The sequence below is a fragment of the Rana temporaria genome, chromosome 7 (assembly GCF_905171775.1).
Source record: "Rana temporaria chromosome 7, aRanTem1.1, whole genome shotgun sequence".
NCBI classification, from domain to species: domain Eukaryota; kingdom Metazoa; phylum Chordata; class Amphibia; order Anura; family Ranidae; genus Rana; species Rana temporaria.
Window position 1 is genome coordinate 109,317,426 of NC_053495.1, and position 17,061 is coordinate 109,334,486.

The following is a 17,061-nucleotide window of genomic DNA, read 5'->3' on the forward strand; positions in this document are numbered from 1 at the left end:
ACTTTGAGTGAAACAATAAATAAAATAAAAAAAATCCTTTAACCACTTGCTTACTGTGCACATATACCCCCTTCCTGCCCAGGCGAAATTTCAGCTTCCGGCACTGCGTCGCTTTAACTGACAATTGCGCGGTCGTGCGACGTGGCTCCCAAACAAAATTGGCGTCCTTTTTTTCATACAAATAGAGCTTTCTTTTAGTGGTATTTGATCGCCTATGCGGTTTTTATTTATTGGGCTATAAACAAAAAAAAGAGCGTAAATTTTGAAAAAAAAACACAATTTTTTACTTTTTGCTATAATAAATATCCCATTAAAAAAAAATTCTCAGTTTAGGCCGCTACGTATTCTTCTACATATTTTTGGTAAAAAAAAACAAACAAAAAAAAAACGCAATAACCGTATAGTGACTGGTTTACCCAAAAGTTATAGCGCCTACAAAATAGGGGACATAATTAATATATTTTTTTTTTTACTAGGAATGGCAGCGATCTGTGATTTTTTTTATTGGGACTGCGACATTATAGCTGACACATCAGACACTTTTGACACATTTTTGGGACCATTCACATTTATACAGTGAACAGTGCTATAAACATGCACTGATAACCCCTTCCCTGCCAGTCACATTTATACAGTTAACACTAGAGGGCAAGGAAGGGGTTAAATGTGTAGCCTAGTGAGTGATTCTAACTGTAGGGGGAGGGGACTGGCTGGGGAGGTGACCGATCTGTATCCACATGTACAAGGGACACAGCATCGGTCTCCTCCCTCTGAGGCCCCGTACACACGTGCGAGAAACTCGACGGGCAAAACACATTGTTTTCCCAGTCGAGTTCCTTGTTCGGCTGTCAGAAAACTCGTCGAGCCAAATTTTCCCATTGCCCAACGAGGAAATAGAGAACCTGCTCTCTTTTTTGCTCGATGAGTTTCCCAACGGGTTTCTCGGCGAAAAGTGTACACACGACCGGTTTTCTTGGCAGAATACGTCTTCCCATCGAGTTTCTTGCTGAATTCTGCCGAGAAAACCAGTCGTGTGTACGGGGCCTGACAGGACGTGGATCTTGATTGATTTTTTGATTTTTTGATTGATTTTTGAGCTTAGTTAAGGCGCCAAATACCCACTGGAGAGTGAGCGTCTAAGCGCCGCTGGTAAGAGGTTACCCTGAATCAATCCACGGTTTGGAAGGAAGAAGAGAGAAAAGAGAGGGTGAAGGAGGGGGAAGTGTATCCAGCCCTTAGAGGAGCAAGGGAAAGAGCCGTAAAGCATAAGAGAGAGAAAATAGAAAAGAAAAGAAAGAGAAGGGAATTAGAAAGGAGGGTACTTCACATCATGGATGTCTGAATAGTCAGGGCGGTTCCGGGTTCATGGTCAGAGTGTGAAGTGGGCCCAGTATGCACGGAAGAAAGTACAGAGAGTTTTAAAAATCACTCTCTGCTCAATAGGGAGCCAATGAAGTGATCTCCTAGTCATGCTAATGTGATCTTGTCTCGCTAGACCGAGTACAAAGCGAGCAGTGTGGTTCTGCACCACCTGAAGCTTGAGTCCATTTCTGCGGGGCACCCAGCAGGAATACGTTTGCCCCGTCTAACCTGGAATGGATAAAAACCTGGGCAAGTAAGGATCTGTTATTTTGCGTGAATAGATGTTTCACTTTTCTGAGGAGCCTTAGATGGTAATTGGCCTTCCGCAGGATGTTTCTAAAGTGGGGCACAAACGAGAGTGTGTCAACTATGACTCCTAGATTTTTTACCTGCTTGGCTGGAGTGGGTGTGGGTCCGAAAGATGGAGGCCATGCAGCCAGCAGTAGGGCACTATTAGGACCGATTAATAGAACTTCGGTTTTGGCTGCGTTCAATCCAAGCTTGTTACCAGCCATCCAATCCTGTATTTCTACCAGGCATTTCGCCAACTGAGCAGGCTGCTGAGGTCCTCTTGCTGAATCAACCAGAATTTGTGTGTCATCAGCATAGAGCTTACACACAGAGATCCATGGTCCTGCTCAGTTACTGGGCAATCGTCGGTGCCCGGTGGCCATCGCGACCACTGGGCGCGCGCATCGTGTTCCCAGCGACGGGTGCGCGCCCCCTAGCGGCTTTAAAAGACGAGGACGTCATATGACATCCTGTCAGAATAACTGAGCTACCTTGCCACCGTCAATTGACTGCGGCTGGTAGTATAGTGGTTAAATAAAGTGATTGGGGGTCCCCTTAGTATGCCTGTAAAGTGGCGCTTTTGTAGCATGTATAAAATATATGCTGCAGTAAAAATGAAATTTCTAAAAAAAAAAAAAAATGCATTTAATCATATTTAAAGTTCCAGCAATACAATACCATTTCTGGCAATCGAAAAATGTTATAAAAAAAAAAAAAAACTGAGTGAGGTCCCCCCACTCAATATCAGGCTCTTCAGGTCTGGTATCGATTTTTTTTAAAGGGAGAACACGGCGTGGGGTCCCCCCAAAAATAATCCATACCAGACCCTTATACAAACATGCAGCCCAGCAGGTCATAAAAAGGGGGGGGGGGGCGAGCAAGACATACCAGGCCACATGCGCTCAACATGGGGGGTGGGTGCTTTGGGGCATAAAGGGGGCTCTGCATCTCCCACCTCAAAGCACCTTGTCCCCATGTTGATGGGGACAATTGCCTCTTCCGAGCAACCATGGGCTGTGATTGTCGGGATCTGCCCGGGGGGGGGGGGGGGGGCTTATCGGTATATGGAAACCTCCTTTAACAAGGGGTCCCCAGATCCCATTCACCAAAAAAGTGTCAAAGTAAAAAACACCACAAGAAACAATTTTTGACAAGTCCTTAATTAAAAAAATAGTGTCCCTCGATGTCAGCAGCCAAGTGCCAATCACCAGTGCTGTAACACCTGATGTTACAGACTCCCAAATATTTAGAAGTTCAGGATACACTTTCCTGGGCAGTTCTTGGGCCCTGTTTTATCATACATGGTAAAAGCACAGATTTACTTTACATTTTACACCTCATATAAACTTTTCATGAATTTTAGTTGCATGTGAGAGCAGTTGTAAATGCCTTAAAGCGGATGTTCCATGAAAAAAAAATATTAAAAGCCAGCAGCTACAAATACTGCTGACTTTTAATATTAGGACACTTACAGTGGGGATCGAAAGTTTGGGCACCCCAGGTAAAAATTTGCATTAATGTGCATAACGAAGCCAAGGAAAGATGGAAAAATCTCCAAAAGGCATCAAATTACAGATTAGACATTCTTATAATATGTCAAAAAAAGTTCGATTTTATTTCCATCATTTACACTTTCAAAATTACAGAAAACAAAAAAATGGCGTCTGCAAAAGTTTGGGCACCCTGCAGAGTTAATATCTTGTACTGCCCCCTTTGGCAAGTATCACAGCTTGTAAACACTTTTTGTAGCCAGCCAAGAGTCTCAATTCTTGTTTGAGGTATCTTTGCCTATTCTTCCTTACAAAAGTCTTCCAGTTCTTTGAGATTTCTGGGATGTCTGTCACGCACTGTTCTTTTAAGGTCTATCCATAGATTTTCAAATATGTTGAGGTCAGGAGATTGTGAAGGCCATGGCAAAACCTTCAGTTTACGTCTCTTGATGTAATCCCCCGTGGATTTTGAGGTGTGTTTAGGTTCATTATCCATTTGTAGAAGCCATCCTCTCTTTAACTTCAGCTTTTTCACAGATGGCATCAAGTTACCATCCAAAAATTGCTGAAATTGTATTGAATCCATTTTTCCTTCTACCCGTGAAATGTTCCCTGTGCCACTGGCTGCAATACAACCCCAAAGCATGATTGATTCACCCCCATGCTTAACAGTTGGACAGAGGTTCTTTTCATTAAATTCTGTGCCCTTTCTTCTCCAAACGTATCTATGCTCATTCAGCCAAAATGTTCTACTTTAACCTCATCGGTCCACAGAACTTGTTTCTAAAATGCATCAGGCTTGTCTATATGTTCATTTGCAAAGTTCAAACGCTGTTTTTTGTGGTGAGGACGTAGAATAGGTTTTCTTCTGATGACTCTTCCATGAAGACCATATTTGTACAAGTATCTCTTTATAGTGGAATAGTGTACCACAACTCCAGTGTCTGACAGATCTTTCTGGAGGGATCGTGCAGTCAAACATGGATTTTGAATTTCTTTTCTCACAATCCTGTGAGCTGTTCTGTCTGATATTTTTCTTGGTCTTCCAGATTTTGCTTTAACTTCCACTGTTCCTGATGACTGCCATTTCTTAATTACATTCCGAACAGAGGATATTGACATCTGAAAACGCTTTGCTATCTTCTTATAGCCTTCTCCAGCTTTGTGAGCGTCAACTATTTTAATTTTTTTTTTTTTAATTTTTTTTGGTTACTAGCAGGGGTTAAAAGCGCCCCGCTAGTGGCCGAAAACTACGATTTACCGCTGATGCTTTCACCGCCCCAGTGTGAAAGTACCCTAACTGTTAGGTTACTTTCAAACTGACAGCGCCCGCCATTAGCGCTAAAGCGCCACTCGTTTTAGCGGCGCTTTAGCTCTGTTTTAATGCTGCTTTTCGGCCACAGTCCCCCCCCCCCCCAAAAAAAAGGGTTAAAAACTCCAGTTTTGCCACACTTTCAAAACATTTTTAATAGCAATGGGCAGGGCATTTTGGGAGCGCTAAATACAGCGCTTCCAACCCGCCCCAAAGATGTTGCTTGCAGGAATTTTTGTAACGTCCTGCAAGCACACCGCCCCAGTGCGAAAAGACACATATGTGTGGGCATGTGATGCCATGTTCCTTTTTCTTCCTGGTTTTCAGGGAGAGGTGCATGCTGGGTGATTTTTAGGCATAGTAATGGGAAATGATGACACTCATTTCCCAGGAGGCAATGGGGTCTTAGGACAGTAAGTTAAACCACCTAGAACCAGGAACTAGGCAGATTACGAAATCTGCCTAGTAACAGCAAGATAGGAGTAAAAAATTATCTTTTTTTATTTTTTTATATTAAAGGCAAGCTGTTAATAGAAAGTTCATTTTTAGGGTGGAACTCCGCTTTAATGAAGGTACAACATTTTGCAACTTATTGCTACAATTAGAGGTGCCTCTTTTATTCTCTGTAAAAAAAATGATTTGATATACAAGTGCTTTGCATTACAAGCATGTTTCTGGAACAAATTATGCTCGCACACCAAGGTTTTACTGTAATGCCTTGTCCTTGCATTATTGTGATAACATATGAACGTATCGTGCAAATATTTGTATATAGGTGTAATCACATATTTTGTGTTTATTTTTTTCCCCCCCATTTTCAGAATCTTGCCAGAAACCAAACCTGGCTAATATGAAATATAAACCAAATGAGAATGTATTTGAGGTTGGAGCGTACTTCATATATAAATGTAAAGAAGGATTTATCAGTAGAGATAACAAAGTTGAAGGCGTAAGTCAGTGCGGCAATGATGGATGGCAGCCTTATCCAGAATGCAGAGGTATCTTTTATTCATTAAATTAAAAGTTTATAAAATGTACTGCTTTATTTTCTGTGCATTACAGTGACTGGCTACTCCAGGAACTTTGTAGAGGACTAAATATTCATGAATGTAGTAATGTGTACGCAGGGCCGGTGTAATGCCGCGTACACATGATCACTTTTTGTGATGGAAAAAAGTCATTTTTAAAAACGTCATTTAAAATGATCGTGAGTGGGCTAAACATTTTTTTGTCTTCTGAAAAACGACCAAAAAAAAATTGGAACATGCTTCAATTTTTTATGTCATTTTTTTGTGTCGTAAAAAAATGATCGTGTGTGGGCAAAAACAACGTTTTAAACCCGCACATGCCCAGAAGCAAGTTATGAGATGGGAGGTAAAACTACCATTCATAATGGAGTAAGCACATTCATCACGCTGTGACAGACAAAAAAGCATGAATCGTCTTTTACTAACAAGTAATCAGCTAAAAGCAGCCTCAAGGCGAATAGAACTTCCCCTTTAGAGTGCCATCGCTTTGTTCATCATTTTTCAAAAACGATGGTGTGTGGGCAACATCATTTTTAATGATGAAGTTGGAACAATTTCATTTTTTTTCATCACAAAAAGTGATGGAAGCATAAGGACTTTTGTCTACCATGGCGATGGTGCATTTTGGTGCCCCCCCACTATCGTCCTACTACCACCCCCTTTCCTCTCCAGAATACAACCTCCCAGACCCATATGGCAACCCATCTACAGCGAACCACGCGCTATACAAGCTTATGTAAGGATTTTTGTCTACCATGGTAATGGTGCCCCCCCCCCCCACTCTGGATGAAGGACCACAAGGGGCACCTATGAACAGCAGCATTGTCAGTCTGAGAAGAGGGAGTGTCTGATGTACTAGCAGAATTATATACACTAATAAATTAAAGACAAGCTTCAGCTAACACTTTATAATCAGTTAAAGAAACAGTGTTTTCCGATTTTCCGACAACAAATGTTGGATAGCGTGCTTTAAAATTTTCTGACAACAAATGTGTGCTGTCGGATTATCCAATCGTGTGTACACAAGTCTGTTGGAAAAAAGATCCAAAGTACAAACACACATGCTCAGAAGCAATGCTAACCATAACACTACATTAGCAGAAGTTTCCCAAAAGGGTGATGCTAAAGAGCTGAAAAAACACGTAGTTTTCAGGTTTGTTGGCAACCAATTCTTTGCCATTTGTATGTGTAGCGCTACCCCCGAAGAAGCCGCTGGTTGATTTTGGGATCGGCCTGCTAGGTCACCTTGGCAATGTCTAGGGGTGTAATTTCTGAAAACAGCAGGAGTGAATGGAGGTCCAGACATTCAATAAAGGTTTTCTTATGCTTTATTGCTCAGGCCAAACACGGCCAACATCAACACGATTTAGAAAGGTCAAGGTTGATGAAGGAAGAAGAGAACCATGTGGTATCAGGCCTGGATATAGAACTGAGCAATTCTCTGCTCTGCATTGAACCAATTTGAGAACACACCACTCTATTTAGAGTGGGCAAAAATGTCCCTGGACAGACCCCTATGATAGGCCCGGCAGCCAGAGCGCCACTTTGGATATCACTGAGATAAGCAGATCTTTCCCACTGACCTGTCTTTAGGCCCTGTTTTAGGACAACTTCAATATAGACACTTTAGTAAGTAAAGAACACTCCCAGTAGGTTGATTTAAAGAAAGTCCCTGGATGATAGTAAGCGTACCTTCCAGCTACTGGACTTCCGATCCCAAAAAAGGATCTTGTCAATAAGTCTTGGAACCCAGCGGAGCGCGAAGATCCCCTCTCTTTGTAGGATGCGATCCACTGCAGGGTTCGGTCCTGGCCAAAAGGGGGCCACACCAGCGGGGTCCATGGATGCACGTACCCTGAAGGTGGGTACCGCACCTGGAACGGGGACCCCGCGGGAAAAAGCACACCGAACACCTGACCTCCCTCACGGATATACCCTTTCCCAGCATGTCCCGCGAGGGAAAACGTCCTCTGATTGGCCGCTGGGAGAAGATCTGCTCCGCCAGAACCCCTCTGGCGCCAACTGCTGACCAAAGGTGACACTTCCCTGACCACAGATTGACCCAGTGGACTTCTGAAACGACAGAGGTCCCAAATTTAAGCAAACACTTATGGGTAGATTCAGGTAGGGGCGCGCTAATTTGCGGCGGCGTAGCCTAGCGTGTTTACACTACGCCGCCTTAAGTAAGAGAGGCAAGTACATGATTCACAAAGTACTTGCCTCCTTACCTAGGGCGGCGTAGTGTAAACGCGGCGGGCGTAAGGGCACCTAATTCAAATGGGTTGGAGGGGGGCGTGTTTAATGGTAATGTGGCTTGACCTCACTTTTTTGACGTTTTTCGGCTACTGCGCATGCGCCGGGCGCCTACATTTCCCAGTGTGCATTGCGGCCAAGTACGCCGTACGGGCCTATTGATTTCAACGTGGACGTAAACGATGTAACTCCCGATTCGCGGACGACTTACACAAACAACGTAAAAAATTTGAACCTCGCGGCGGGAACGGCGGCCATACTTTAACATTGTTATTCCACCTCATAGGTGGAATAACTTTAGGCCGCCTAAGGCCTTACGGAAACGGCGTAAATCGACTGCGGCGGCCGGTCGTTCGTGAATCGGCGTACAAACTAATTTACATAATCTACGCCGACAGCAATGGAAGCGCCACCTAGCGCCCATCCGAAAAATTGCAATCTAAGATAGGACGGTGCAAGCCGTCGTATCTTAGATATGTTTAAGCGTATCTCTGTTTGAGCATACGCTTAAACATAAGTTGGCGTAGATTCTGAGTTAGGTCGACTTATCTAGTGATTATTTCGGCCTAACTCTACCTGAATCTACCTATTAGAAGGGAGCAAAGTAACTCTCCCTTCTCCACTAAATTTAGGCATAGTGCCCATGCTGAAAGCAAGGGGGCGCTACATATGCAATACAAGTTCAGGGCCAACGCCCTTCGGACAAAAGTCCTAGGCCCAGATTCACAGACACTTACGCCGACGTATCTTCTGATACGCCGCGTAAGTGCACGGATGCGCCATCGTATCTCTGCGCCTGATTCTTGAAATAAGATATGCCTGAATTTTGGCTCCATCTGACCGACGTAAGTCTCCTACGCCGTCGTATCTTGGGCGCATATTTACGCTGGCCGCAAGGGGCGCTTCCATTGATTTACGCGTTGAATATGTAAATGAGCAAGATACGCAGATTCACGAACGTACTTGCGCCCGTCGCAGTAATCTACGCCGTTTACGTAAGGCATACGTCCGGCGTAAAGTTATTCCACACAATAGCAGGTGTAAGTCATGTTAGGGTATGGACGTCGGAACAGCCGTCGTATTTTACGTCATTTACGTAAGTCCTACGTGAATGGGGCTGGGGTAGGTTACAGTAGTAGTGATTGTCACCGGCGCAAACGAATATATTATGGGTAATAAATTATATTTTCGGCGGGTCCGGCGTCCTTCTGCGGCGTCCTCCCGCTCGTTTCCCGCCACGACTTTGAATACTGCGCCCGCATATAGCGAGCGCAGTACACTCGTGAATCTTCGGGCAGGCTCGGGCGCCTCTCGCACTGACGTCCTGTACGCTCAGGACGTCAGGACGTCAGTACGAGAGGCGCCGAGACTGCCCGAAGATTCACGAGTGTACTGCGCTCGCTATATGCGGGCGCAGTATTCAAACTCGTGGCGGGAAAGCGGGTATCGGCGTATATCGCGCACCCACGATTTTGCCCTGATTGTCAGGGCAAAATAGTGCGCGGTATACGCCGATAAATACGGTACATGCTCTAGAGAGCTGGATATTGATTTTTATTCACATCTTTTGATTTATTTATTTATTTTTGATGGCACAGTAGAGGTACACAGCATTACGCAAGTGTACACGTTCACAAGAGCTGGTTATTGCTATTTTTATAGTGACCTATCACGTACATTACTGTACTGGAGTCAGCACTACTGTATATTATTATATATGAGTATTATTTACTTTTTATTTAAGTTTAAGGGGTAAATTATTTTTGGCGTAGGTTACGTTCACGTCGTAGGCATTGAGCCGTCGTATCTTGGGGAGTATATGCAACGTGATTCTGAGCATGCGCGCGCATGCGCCGTTCGTTCGGCCCTTCATTTACATGGGGTCACGCTTCATTTTAATACATCACGCCCACTTCCTTGCTACTTTGAATTAGGCGGGCTTACACTGGCCAATTTATGCTACGCAACTTACGGAGCAAGTGCTTTGTCTTGCCTCTCTATGTTATGTCGGCGTAGCGCATATGAGATGCGCTACACCGGCCAAAAGATGCGCCGCACTACGTGAATCCAGGCCCTACTCTTTGTCCACAGAAAATCTGATCGTGTGCACCAGGCTTAAGACAGTCCACCAGCAGGGCCGCTGATAGGGCAGTACAACCAGCCCTGTTGTACCGGGCCCGGACCCGATCAGCTCATTAGGAGGGCCCGGACAGCTTTAGTGTGTTTTTATAAAAAAAAAAAAAAAAAAGGCTGAATAAATTATACCCCCACTCTTACTGGCTTCGGGGGTGTATAAATATATTTTTCTGGGCCCCATAACATGATCAGAGGGGCTCAGGAGGTGGGCGCTGAGGAGGGACTGCTTTTCCTTTTTCGGGCGGAGGTACACAAACCTGCGACCAGCCGCTTGCTATAGAGTTCCGGGTGCTCTTTCCTGGTGGTTGGCAGAGTGATCCGTACAGTGATTTGCCTGCTCCGCTCTTTGAAGGATTTATATGAGCCAGCCCAGCTGACAGAGAGGGAACGGCAAAATTAATCTTGGCGGCAGAGGGTGGCGCGGCAATGCACTGGGCAGCACAGTGAGTGACACAGTGAAGTGTTAATGTAGCCTTAGCAGAATCATCCATAGCTTTACAGTGCTTTATAATAATCATTCACACAGCACACAAGGTGCTCCAAAGCTCTATCACAGTTTGTCACATGGCTGTTGTCTGCTGACTTTGTTACTTTATGGGTGTACTGAGTGTTACAGATTGGAGCACAGTACAGCCACAGCAAAGTCAGCACACAACAGCATGTGGTACACAGTGAGAGCCATGGAGCACTTTGTGTGCTGTGTGAATGATTATCCTAATGCTATTCGGCCTCATGCACACAGAGGGCCAGATTCATGTACAATGGTGCAGATTTGCACCGGCATGGTGCATCATTTTTAGACTACACCGGTCCAGCGCGGAGAGGCAGTTAGGTGATTCAAGAAACTTTTTTTGTCTACGATGCCCCAGCGGGGCGTATTTTAGACGGCGTAAGGCGGGGTAAGGCCAACTGGGAGTCACCCTATGCTAATGAAGTGCCGACCGTGGCGCAGGGGTCACGCCGGGGAGCATCTTAGACCGCACATGCTCAGTGACATCCAGGGGTAAATGCCCCAATCTGCACATGCTCAGAACTGCGCCCCGGCGTGATCCCTGAGCTACACCGACCCACTACCAAAGCCCAGTCCATGAATCAGCCCAGACTTCCGCCCTGCAGGTGCAAATGTACTGAAGCTTTTTTTTTGCTAAGCTAGGTCGTTTGCATTGTGGTGGGGCAGTTATGGCTGATGAGGAATCCTCAGGTGTGCGGATGACCAATTTCAGCCCAGAGGAGAGGGCTGTGATTATTGAGGGCCTCTCCCAACATGGGGACTGCCTCTATGGGCCACAGAGTGGCTGCCCCTGGCATGTTGGCACACAGATGTGTTGTCCAGCAAGTTGTTGCTCAGTTCGTTTGTAACGCTGCTGCTTTAGCTGCTCTCCAGCTGACCTCTGCAAGTTTGGTGCAAAGTTACCCCTGCTTTTATGAGGTGTAACTTTGCACCGGAAATTTCAGCTCCGCTCACCGGGAGTAGCCTGCGCCGGTCAAGCTTAAGTTGATGAATCGGCCCAAAAACCTCATTTGCATATTTAAAACACCAAAACCATGGCCGCGCCAGATCCGACCAGCGTAAATCTGCGCCAACGCCGCGCCGGCGTGGAAAGGTTACACCGAGGCGATGAAGTCTATTTGGAGGCGTAATCTGGTTCTCTGGGTAAGGCGCAGCGATCCGCCGGCGCAAATCTGCACTTACGCCGTGCATCTACCAAAAAAACGGTGTAAGTGCTTCATGAATCTGGCCCAGAAAGTGTAAATGAACCACCCTCTTGGCAGCAACCTTTTGCCAGAAAAAAACATGACTATGGTATACCAGAATACACCCTGACCGCTAAGACCCCTTTACAGTTAATACCCCCACATTACCCCTTAATAAATAATGAGACCACCACTTAATGTTGGAGTAAAAACTGGCCGTAGCAGCCTCCTTTATTTTAAATACTCTTTAAATAATAAATAACCAATAACCATAACAACAAACACGTAAATTCCTGAGATAATACCTCTCCTAAAATGGTGTTAGACTTTGCAGGACCCACTAACCACTAAACTTGTTCACATTTTAACTTTGTAACATTGTAACACTTTTTTGGCACTGCGGTGTCCTAACCTCTGGTCATAGGCCTCAAGCCGATGCTGGCTCAAAGACGACCGTTGACCGCAGTGCCCCCATTCACCAACCTTCCAGCTACATTAGTAGACTGGCAACTAGAAACCCCTTCAGAACCCATCCCACCGCTGGGTATTGGTGTCCATCTTTGGGGTAATATCTTCTCCTGCAAAGTCCGAAAACACCCGCCACCAGCACCCGAAGGTAACACCTTACCTTCGGGCGCACCTCCACACCCTCATCGCTTGCTGTACCCCCTCCTCTAAGCGCAACACCCACATGTCAATCCCCACGTCCGTGAGGTGAACACCATCACTCCTGAGGTACCGCCACGTGTCCACTTCCAATTCCGGGTGCCGAACCACCAGCCCCCCGTTCCTAAGCACAAACCGCCCCACATTCCTGTTGAGCTTCCTGCGCGCACGATTCACCGCGTCCACCGACCTAGCCATCCTCCATGATGTCCTAGCCACCATGTCCGACCACACCACTCCCGCCTCCGGGAAAGACAACCGGAGCCGCTGAAAATCAAATTTTAATGTCCCGAGCTATCTCCAGCATTGATCTCACTCCGAGGTTATTCCCCCCGGCATGAATAACGAGCACATCCGGAGGCCTGTCCAAACGTGCCCATTTGTGTACCTCCGGCACAACTCTGCTCCACAACATCCGGGGGACCCCCAACCACCGTACCCTCGCCTCCTGTCTCGAAATCCCCAGCTGGCGACCGGTCGGGCGCGCCTCCGCCCGTTTTTCCCCCCGAACCACATAAGAGTGGCCTAATATCCAGACCAACAAGGGTCCAGTACCTGAAAGACAGTAAGCAAAGAACAAAATAACTAACATATCCCAAATACCTACGACGCCCCCACCTTTCCAAACAGTCCCCAAAAACACATTTTTCCCTTAACCAAACATCAGCTCCCAGTCCCTCAACACAAATCCGCCACCAGCTGCGGCCTAACATATGAACGAAACCTCTTAGATTCCCACCGTCCTATCCTCTTTATTGCGTCCTCACCCAGTCCATTCCTCGCCGCCTCCGTAGCCGCCCCGATCCTAAATGAATGAGCCGAGAACTCCTTTGCAACCAGGCCCAATTCCCCCAGACACTTCCTAAACACCGCCACAAACTGATATCTCGACAGCGGGGCCCCATTTTCGTGTACCAACAAGGTGCCCCGACTTCCGGTCGGATGTCCAGATATTTTCGGACCAGCCCCACTGGGCAAAGTTCCGATCCCTCAATCGGGAACACATGGACCGCTCTGCCCTTGCCACTCTGGTCCGTTTTGGACCTCCTGAGCCACAGCGTGACCCCCTCCGGGGCCCAACTGACGTCCGATGCCCCCATGCCCCCCTGGACCATTTTTGACGGGCTCACCAGCTCGCCTATCCTAAAAGCCCCAAAAAACGCCAGAGCGAATGCCGCGCGGAACAATGTAACCTCAGAACTGGACGAACCCACTGTACCCATCATATCCATAAGCCCTTTCAGAATGTCGAAAGACACCGGGCGGCGCGTGTCCGGCCGCCGCCCCTGCTTCCTGTACCCTTTCAGAGCCTGGCGCACCCAGAAATCCTTCGTAAAATCCGGCCACCCTTGCCACTTGAATAAAAACGCCAAGCCGGCCAATTTCTTATCCAATACCGACTGAGACACTCCTGCCTCGATGTTCCTGGACAAAAAATACAACACCAGTGTCCTCACCTCCGGTCCCGAAAGGTGCACCTCCGATTCCCTAACCAGAATACTCCATTCCAACCATACCTTTTCATAGGCCGCCCAAGTACCCACACTCACCGATTTTTTAATCCAGGTGGAGATGATTCCAACGGAATCTGCCACAGCCACTCCGGACAGGGGACCCCTCGCTCTTCCGCTTCCGGCACCAACTCCCGGAAACCTGTCCCACTGAAACCGAGACAAAGCATCAGCCACGACATTGTCCACCCCCGGTAAGTGCACCGCATACACAAACACATTCAGCTGCAGACAACGAAGTACCAAGTGTCTCAGGAGCCGAATCACTGGGGGAGAAGACGCGGTCACGCGATTGATCACCTGCACGACCCCTAGGTTATCCCCATGGAAGCGCACCTTCCGATCCCGGAAAGACGTGCCCCACAACTCGACCGCTAGCACCACTGGAAACGGCTCCAGCAGCACCAGATTTTTTGTAAAACCCGCAGCCAACCAGGACTGAGGCCAAGGGCCAGCACTCCACTGTCCCTGAAAAAAGGCACCAAAGCCTGATCCCCCGGCCGCGTCCGTATACAGTTCCAGGTCAAAATTGCTGACCGGGCCGGACATCCACAAGGCCCTACCGTTAAAAGCCTCTAGAAAAGAGTGCCATACCAGCAGGTCCTCCCTGTGCTCCCTCATCAGCCTTACATAGTGGTTGGACAAAAAATCCTCCCCATCGGGAGGATCCTGCAGGCAAAATTAAGCTTACCCAAGAGCGACTGCAGCGCTCGCAGTTGTACCTTATGCATGCCAATCATACCCCTGACCTCCGCCTTGAGGCCCTCCAACTTGTCCGCCGGCAACCTGCATTCCATAGCATCGGAATCGATGACTATGCCCAAAAATTGAATGACCGACCTAGGCCCTTCCGTTTTGTCGGGCGCCAGTGGCACCCCAAACCGTTCCGCTATGTGCTCCAGCGTAGATAACAAAACCGCGCAAATCCTTGACCCCGCCGGGCCAATGCAGAGAAAGTTATCCAGATAATGGATAACCGAATCCACCCCCGCCACGTCTCGCACCACCCATTCCAAGAAAGAACTGAACTGTTCGAACAATGCGCAAGACACCGAGCAACCCATGGGCAGGCACTTGTCCACGTAGAATTCGCCCTCCCAGTGACACCCCAACAACCGGAAGCTGTCCGGGTGCACCGGCAACAGCCGGAAGGCCGCCTCGATGTCCGACTTGGCCATCAACGCCCCCCGACCGTACCGCCTAACCCAACCCACTGCCGCGTCAAACGAAGTGTAGCACACTGAACAATCCTCTGCATTAATCGCATCATTAACCGACCCCCCTTTCGGAAAGGAGAGGTGGTGTATGAGCCTGAACTTGTCCGGTTCCTTCTTCGGTACCACCCCCACCACCAGGCCAGCTAACGGGGGGGGACTCAAACGGGCCCCCCATTCGGCCCAGTCCGACCTCCTTACGCAGTTTCTCGGAAACCACTTCCGGGTGTTGCATAGCAGAATGCAAATTTTTGGACATTGGCGGAACCACGGTCAAATTAGAAGGGATATGAAAACCAACCGTAAAGCCCTCCTCCAGGAGCTGGGCAGCCGCCCTGTCCGGATACCTACCGAGAAACGGCAGCATCCTTTTCACCATCACCGGTGTGCTCCCTCTTGCCTGAAGAATCCCCGGAACGGCCCTTGCCCTGCTTGAAGCAGCGGGAAGAGGGGTGATTACCCCCACACCCGGAGCACTCATGCTTGTATCGGCACGACCCTCCGAACTTGCAGTTTCCTTCATTAAACTGCCAACAAACCCCCTTTTTCTTTCCGGCCGACTGTCCCAGGGAAGAGGCCCCGCCGCCCCCCCCCCTGAAAAAACGGCGCCGACATCCTCGGAGCCGTCATAAGCCGCATCCACAGGCTAATGTCTTTCGCGTCCCACCGAATGTCCGGCCTTATCGCCCGGCGTTGCCTAAATTGTTCGTCATAACGAAGCCAACCCGTGCCCCCATAACACCGATAGGCCTCACTGATCGCCTCCTGGTAGCTGAAGAGCGCCGAACAGTGTTCGGGGTTCTTCTCGCCAATCACGCTGGCCAAAATAGAATAAGCCTGCGACCAATTCGCAAACGTGCGAGGTATAAGCCGATACCTCCTCTTTTCCTCATCCTCCTTTTTTGGAGTCTTCTGGCTTCACCCTGTCCAAGTTGAATTTCTCCAACGGCAACAACGCGAATATCTCCACATATTCGCTCTTCCAAATTTTCTCCCGGACCTCTTGTTTCAAATGCGCCCCCAGTGGCGCATCATAACAAGTGTACACTTGCCCCTTCGCTTCGTCCGCTAAACGCACCAAATCCCGCTTCTTGACTGTGGCCCCTGCCGGCTCGGCAGTCACTGCCGGCTGCGACGCCGCCCCGGACCCCAAGCCACCCCCACTTGCCTCCTTCTCAGTCACCACAACCGCCATTGGGGCAGCTGCCGCAGCCGCCGCAGCCACCCCCGGCGCCCCCCCGCCCGGCCCCCAAGCCGCCGCCGGGCTCGCGGGGGGTCTGTCACCCCCTTTTAGCTGGCTAACCAACGCCTCCAGCCCAGACAAAAATCTCTGTAACCCCGCATCCACCCCAGGATTCCCCACCTGTGCGTCCGTAACCTGGGAAGATGTCGCACTGCCCCCAGCCACCGCGGGCATCACCAACCTATCCCGGGACCCCCCCCCGGCCCCCCACAACCACATCATCACACCGTACATTAGAAACAAATGTGGAAACGGACTTACCGGGCTGCGTGGAAGCAATCCCATCAGCCGATCGTCTCGGATCCCTCGCTGTAGGCACCGTCCTGGGTAAGACCTCCTCCTCCGAACCGGACAGCTCCCCTTCCGACTGGTCCTCGCACAACACCTCTTCCCCCGATGATGACCCCCCGGGCAGCTCGGGCCCGGAGGCCGAAGGCCCATGGCCGGATTCACTCTCCCTGCGGGCCCTAGACCCGTGAGCGGATTTTGCCGGCGCTTTTCTGCCAGGCGTACATCTGCTGCTGCGGTCTTCCTCCTGACTTCTCCCCCTCGCCGCCTGGGCCTCCTGCAAGTGGCTAGCCGTAGCAGCTGGGTGGCTAGCCACCGTACCCTGGGATCCCTCTCGCCGAGGCCTGCTGACCGGGCCCGCATCCACCTGCTCCACACGCCGGGCGGACAAGGCCGCCGCACCTGAGCCCCCCGGCCGTCCCCCCCTCTGTCCTTGGGTGCTTCTGGTCCCCCCTGCCGGGCCCTCAATGACCCCCGTCGCCGCCGCCGCGCGTTTTGCGGGGGGGCCCGATGGGGCCCTGTTGCGGACGCCCTCCGACCGTTGCTGGCTAGGAGATGTGCTGGGTGAGGGG

At 49.1% G+C, this 17,061-nt stretch overlaps 1 protein-coding gene across 10 annotated transcripts in view; it reads left to right on the forward strand.

Annotated features, from left to right (window-relative positions):
- Positions 1-17,061, forward strand: part of LOC120946232 (complement factor H-like) — a 3,139,400-nt gene that overhangs the window by 287,948 nt on the left and 2,834,391 nt on the right. For all 10 annotated transcript variants that reach the window (XM_040361064.1, XM_040361066.1, XM_040361056.1 and 7 more), the window contains exon 10: positions 5,277-5,453. In XM_040361064.1, coding sequence (XP_040216998.1) covers positions 5,277-5,453 — 177 coding nt within the window. The remainder of the gene's footprint in view (positions 1-5,276; positions 5,454-17,061) is intronic.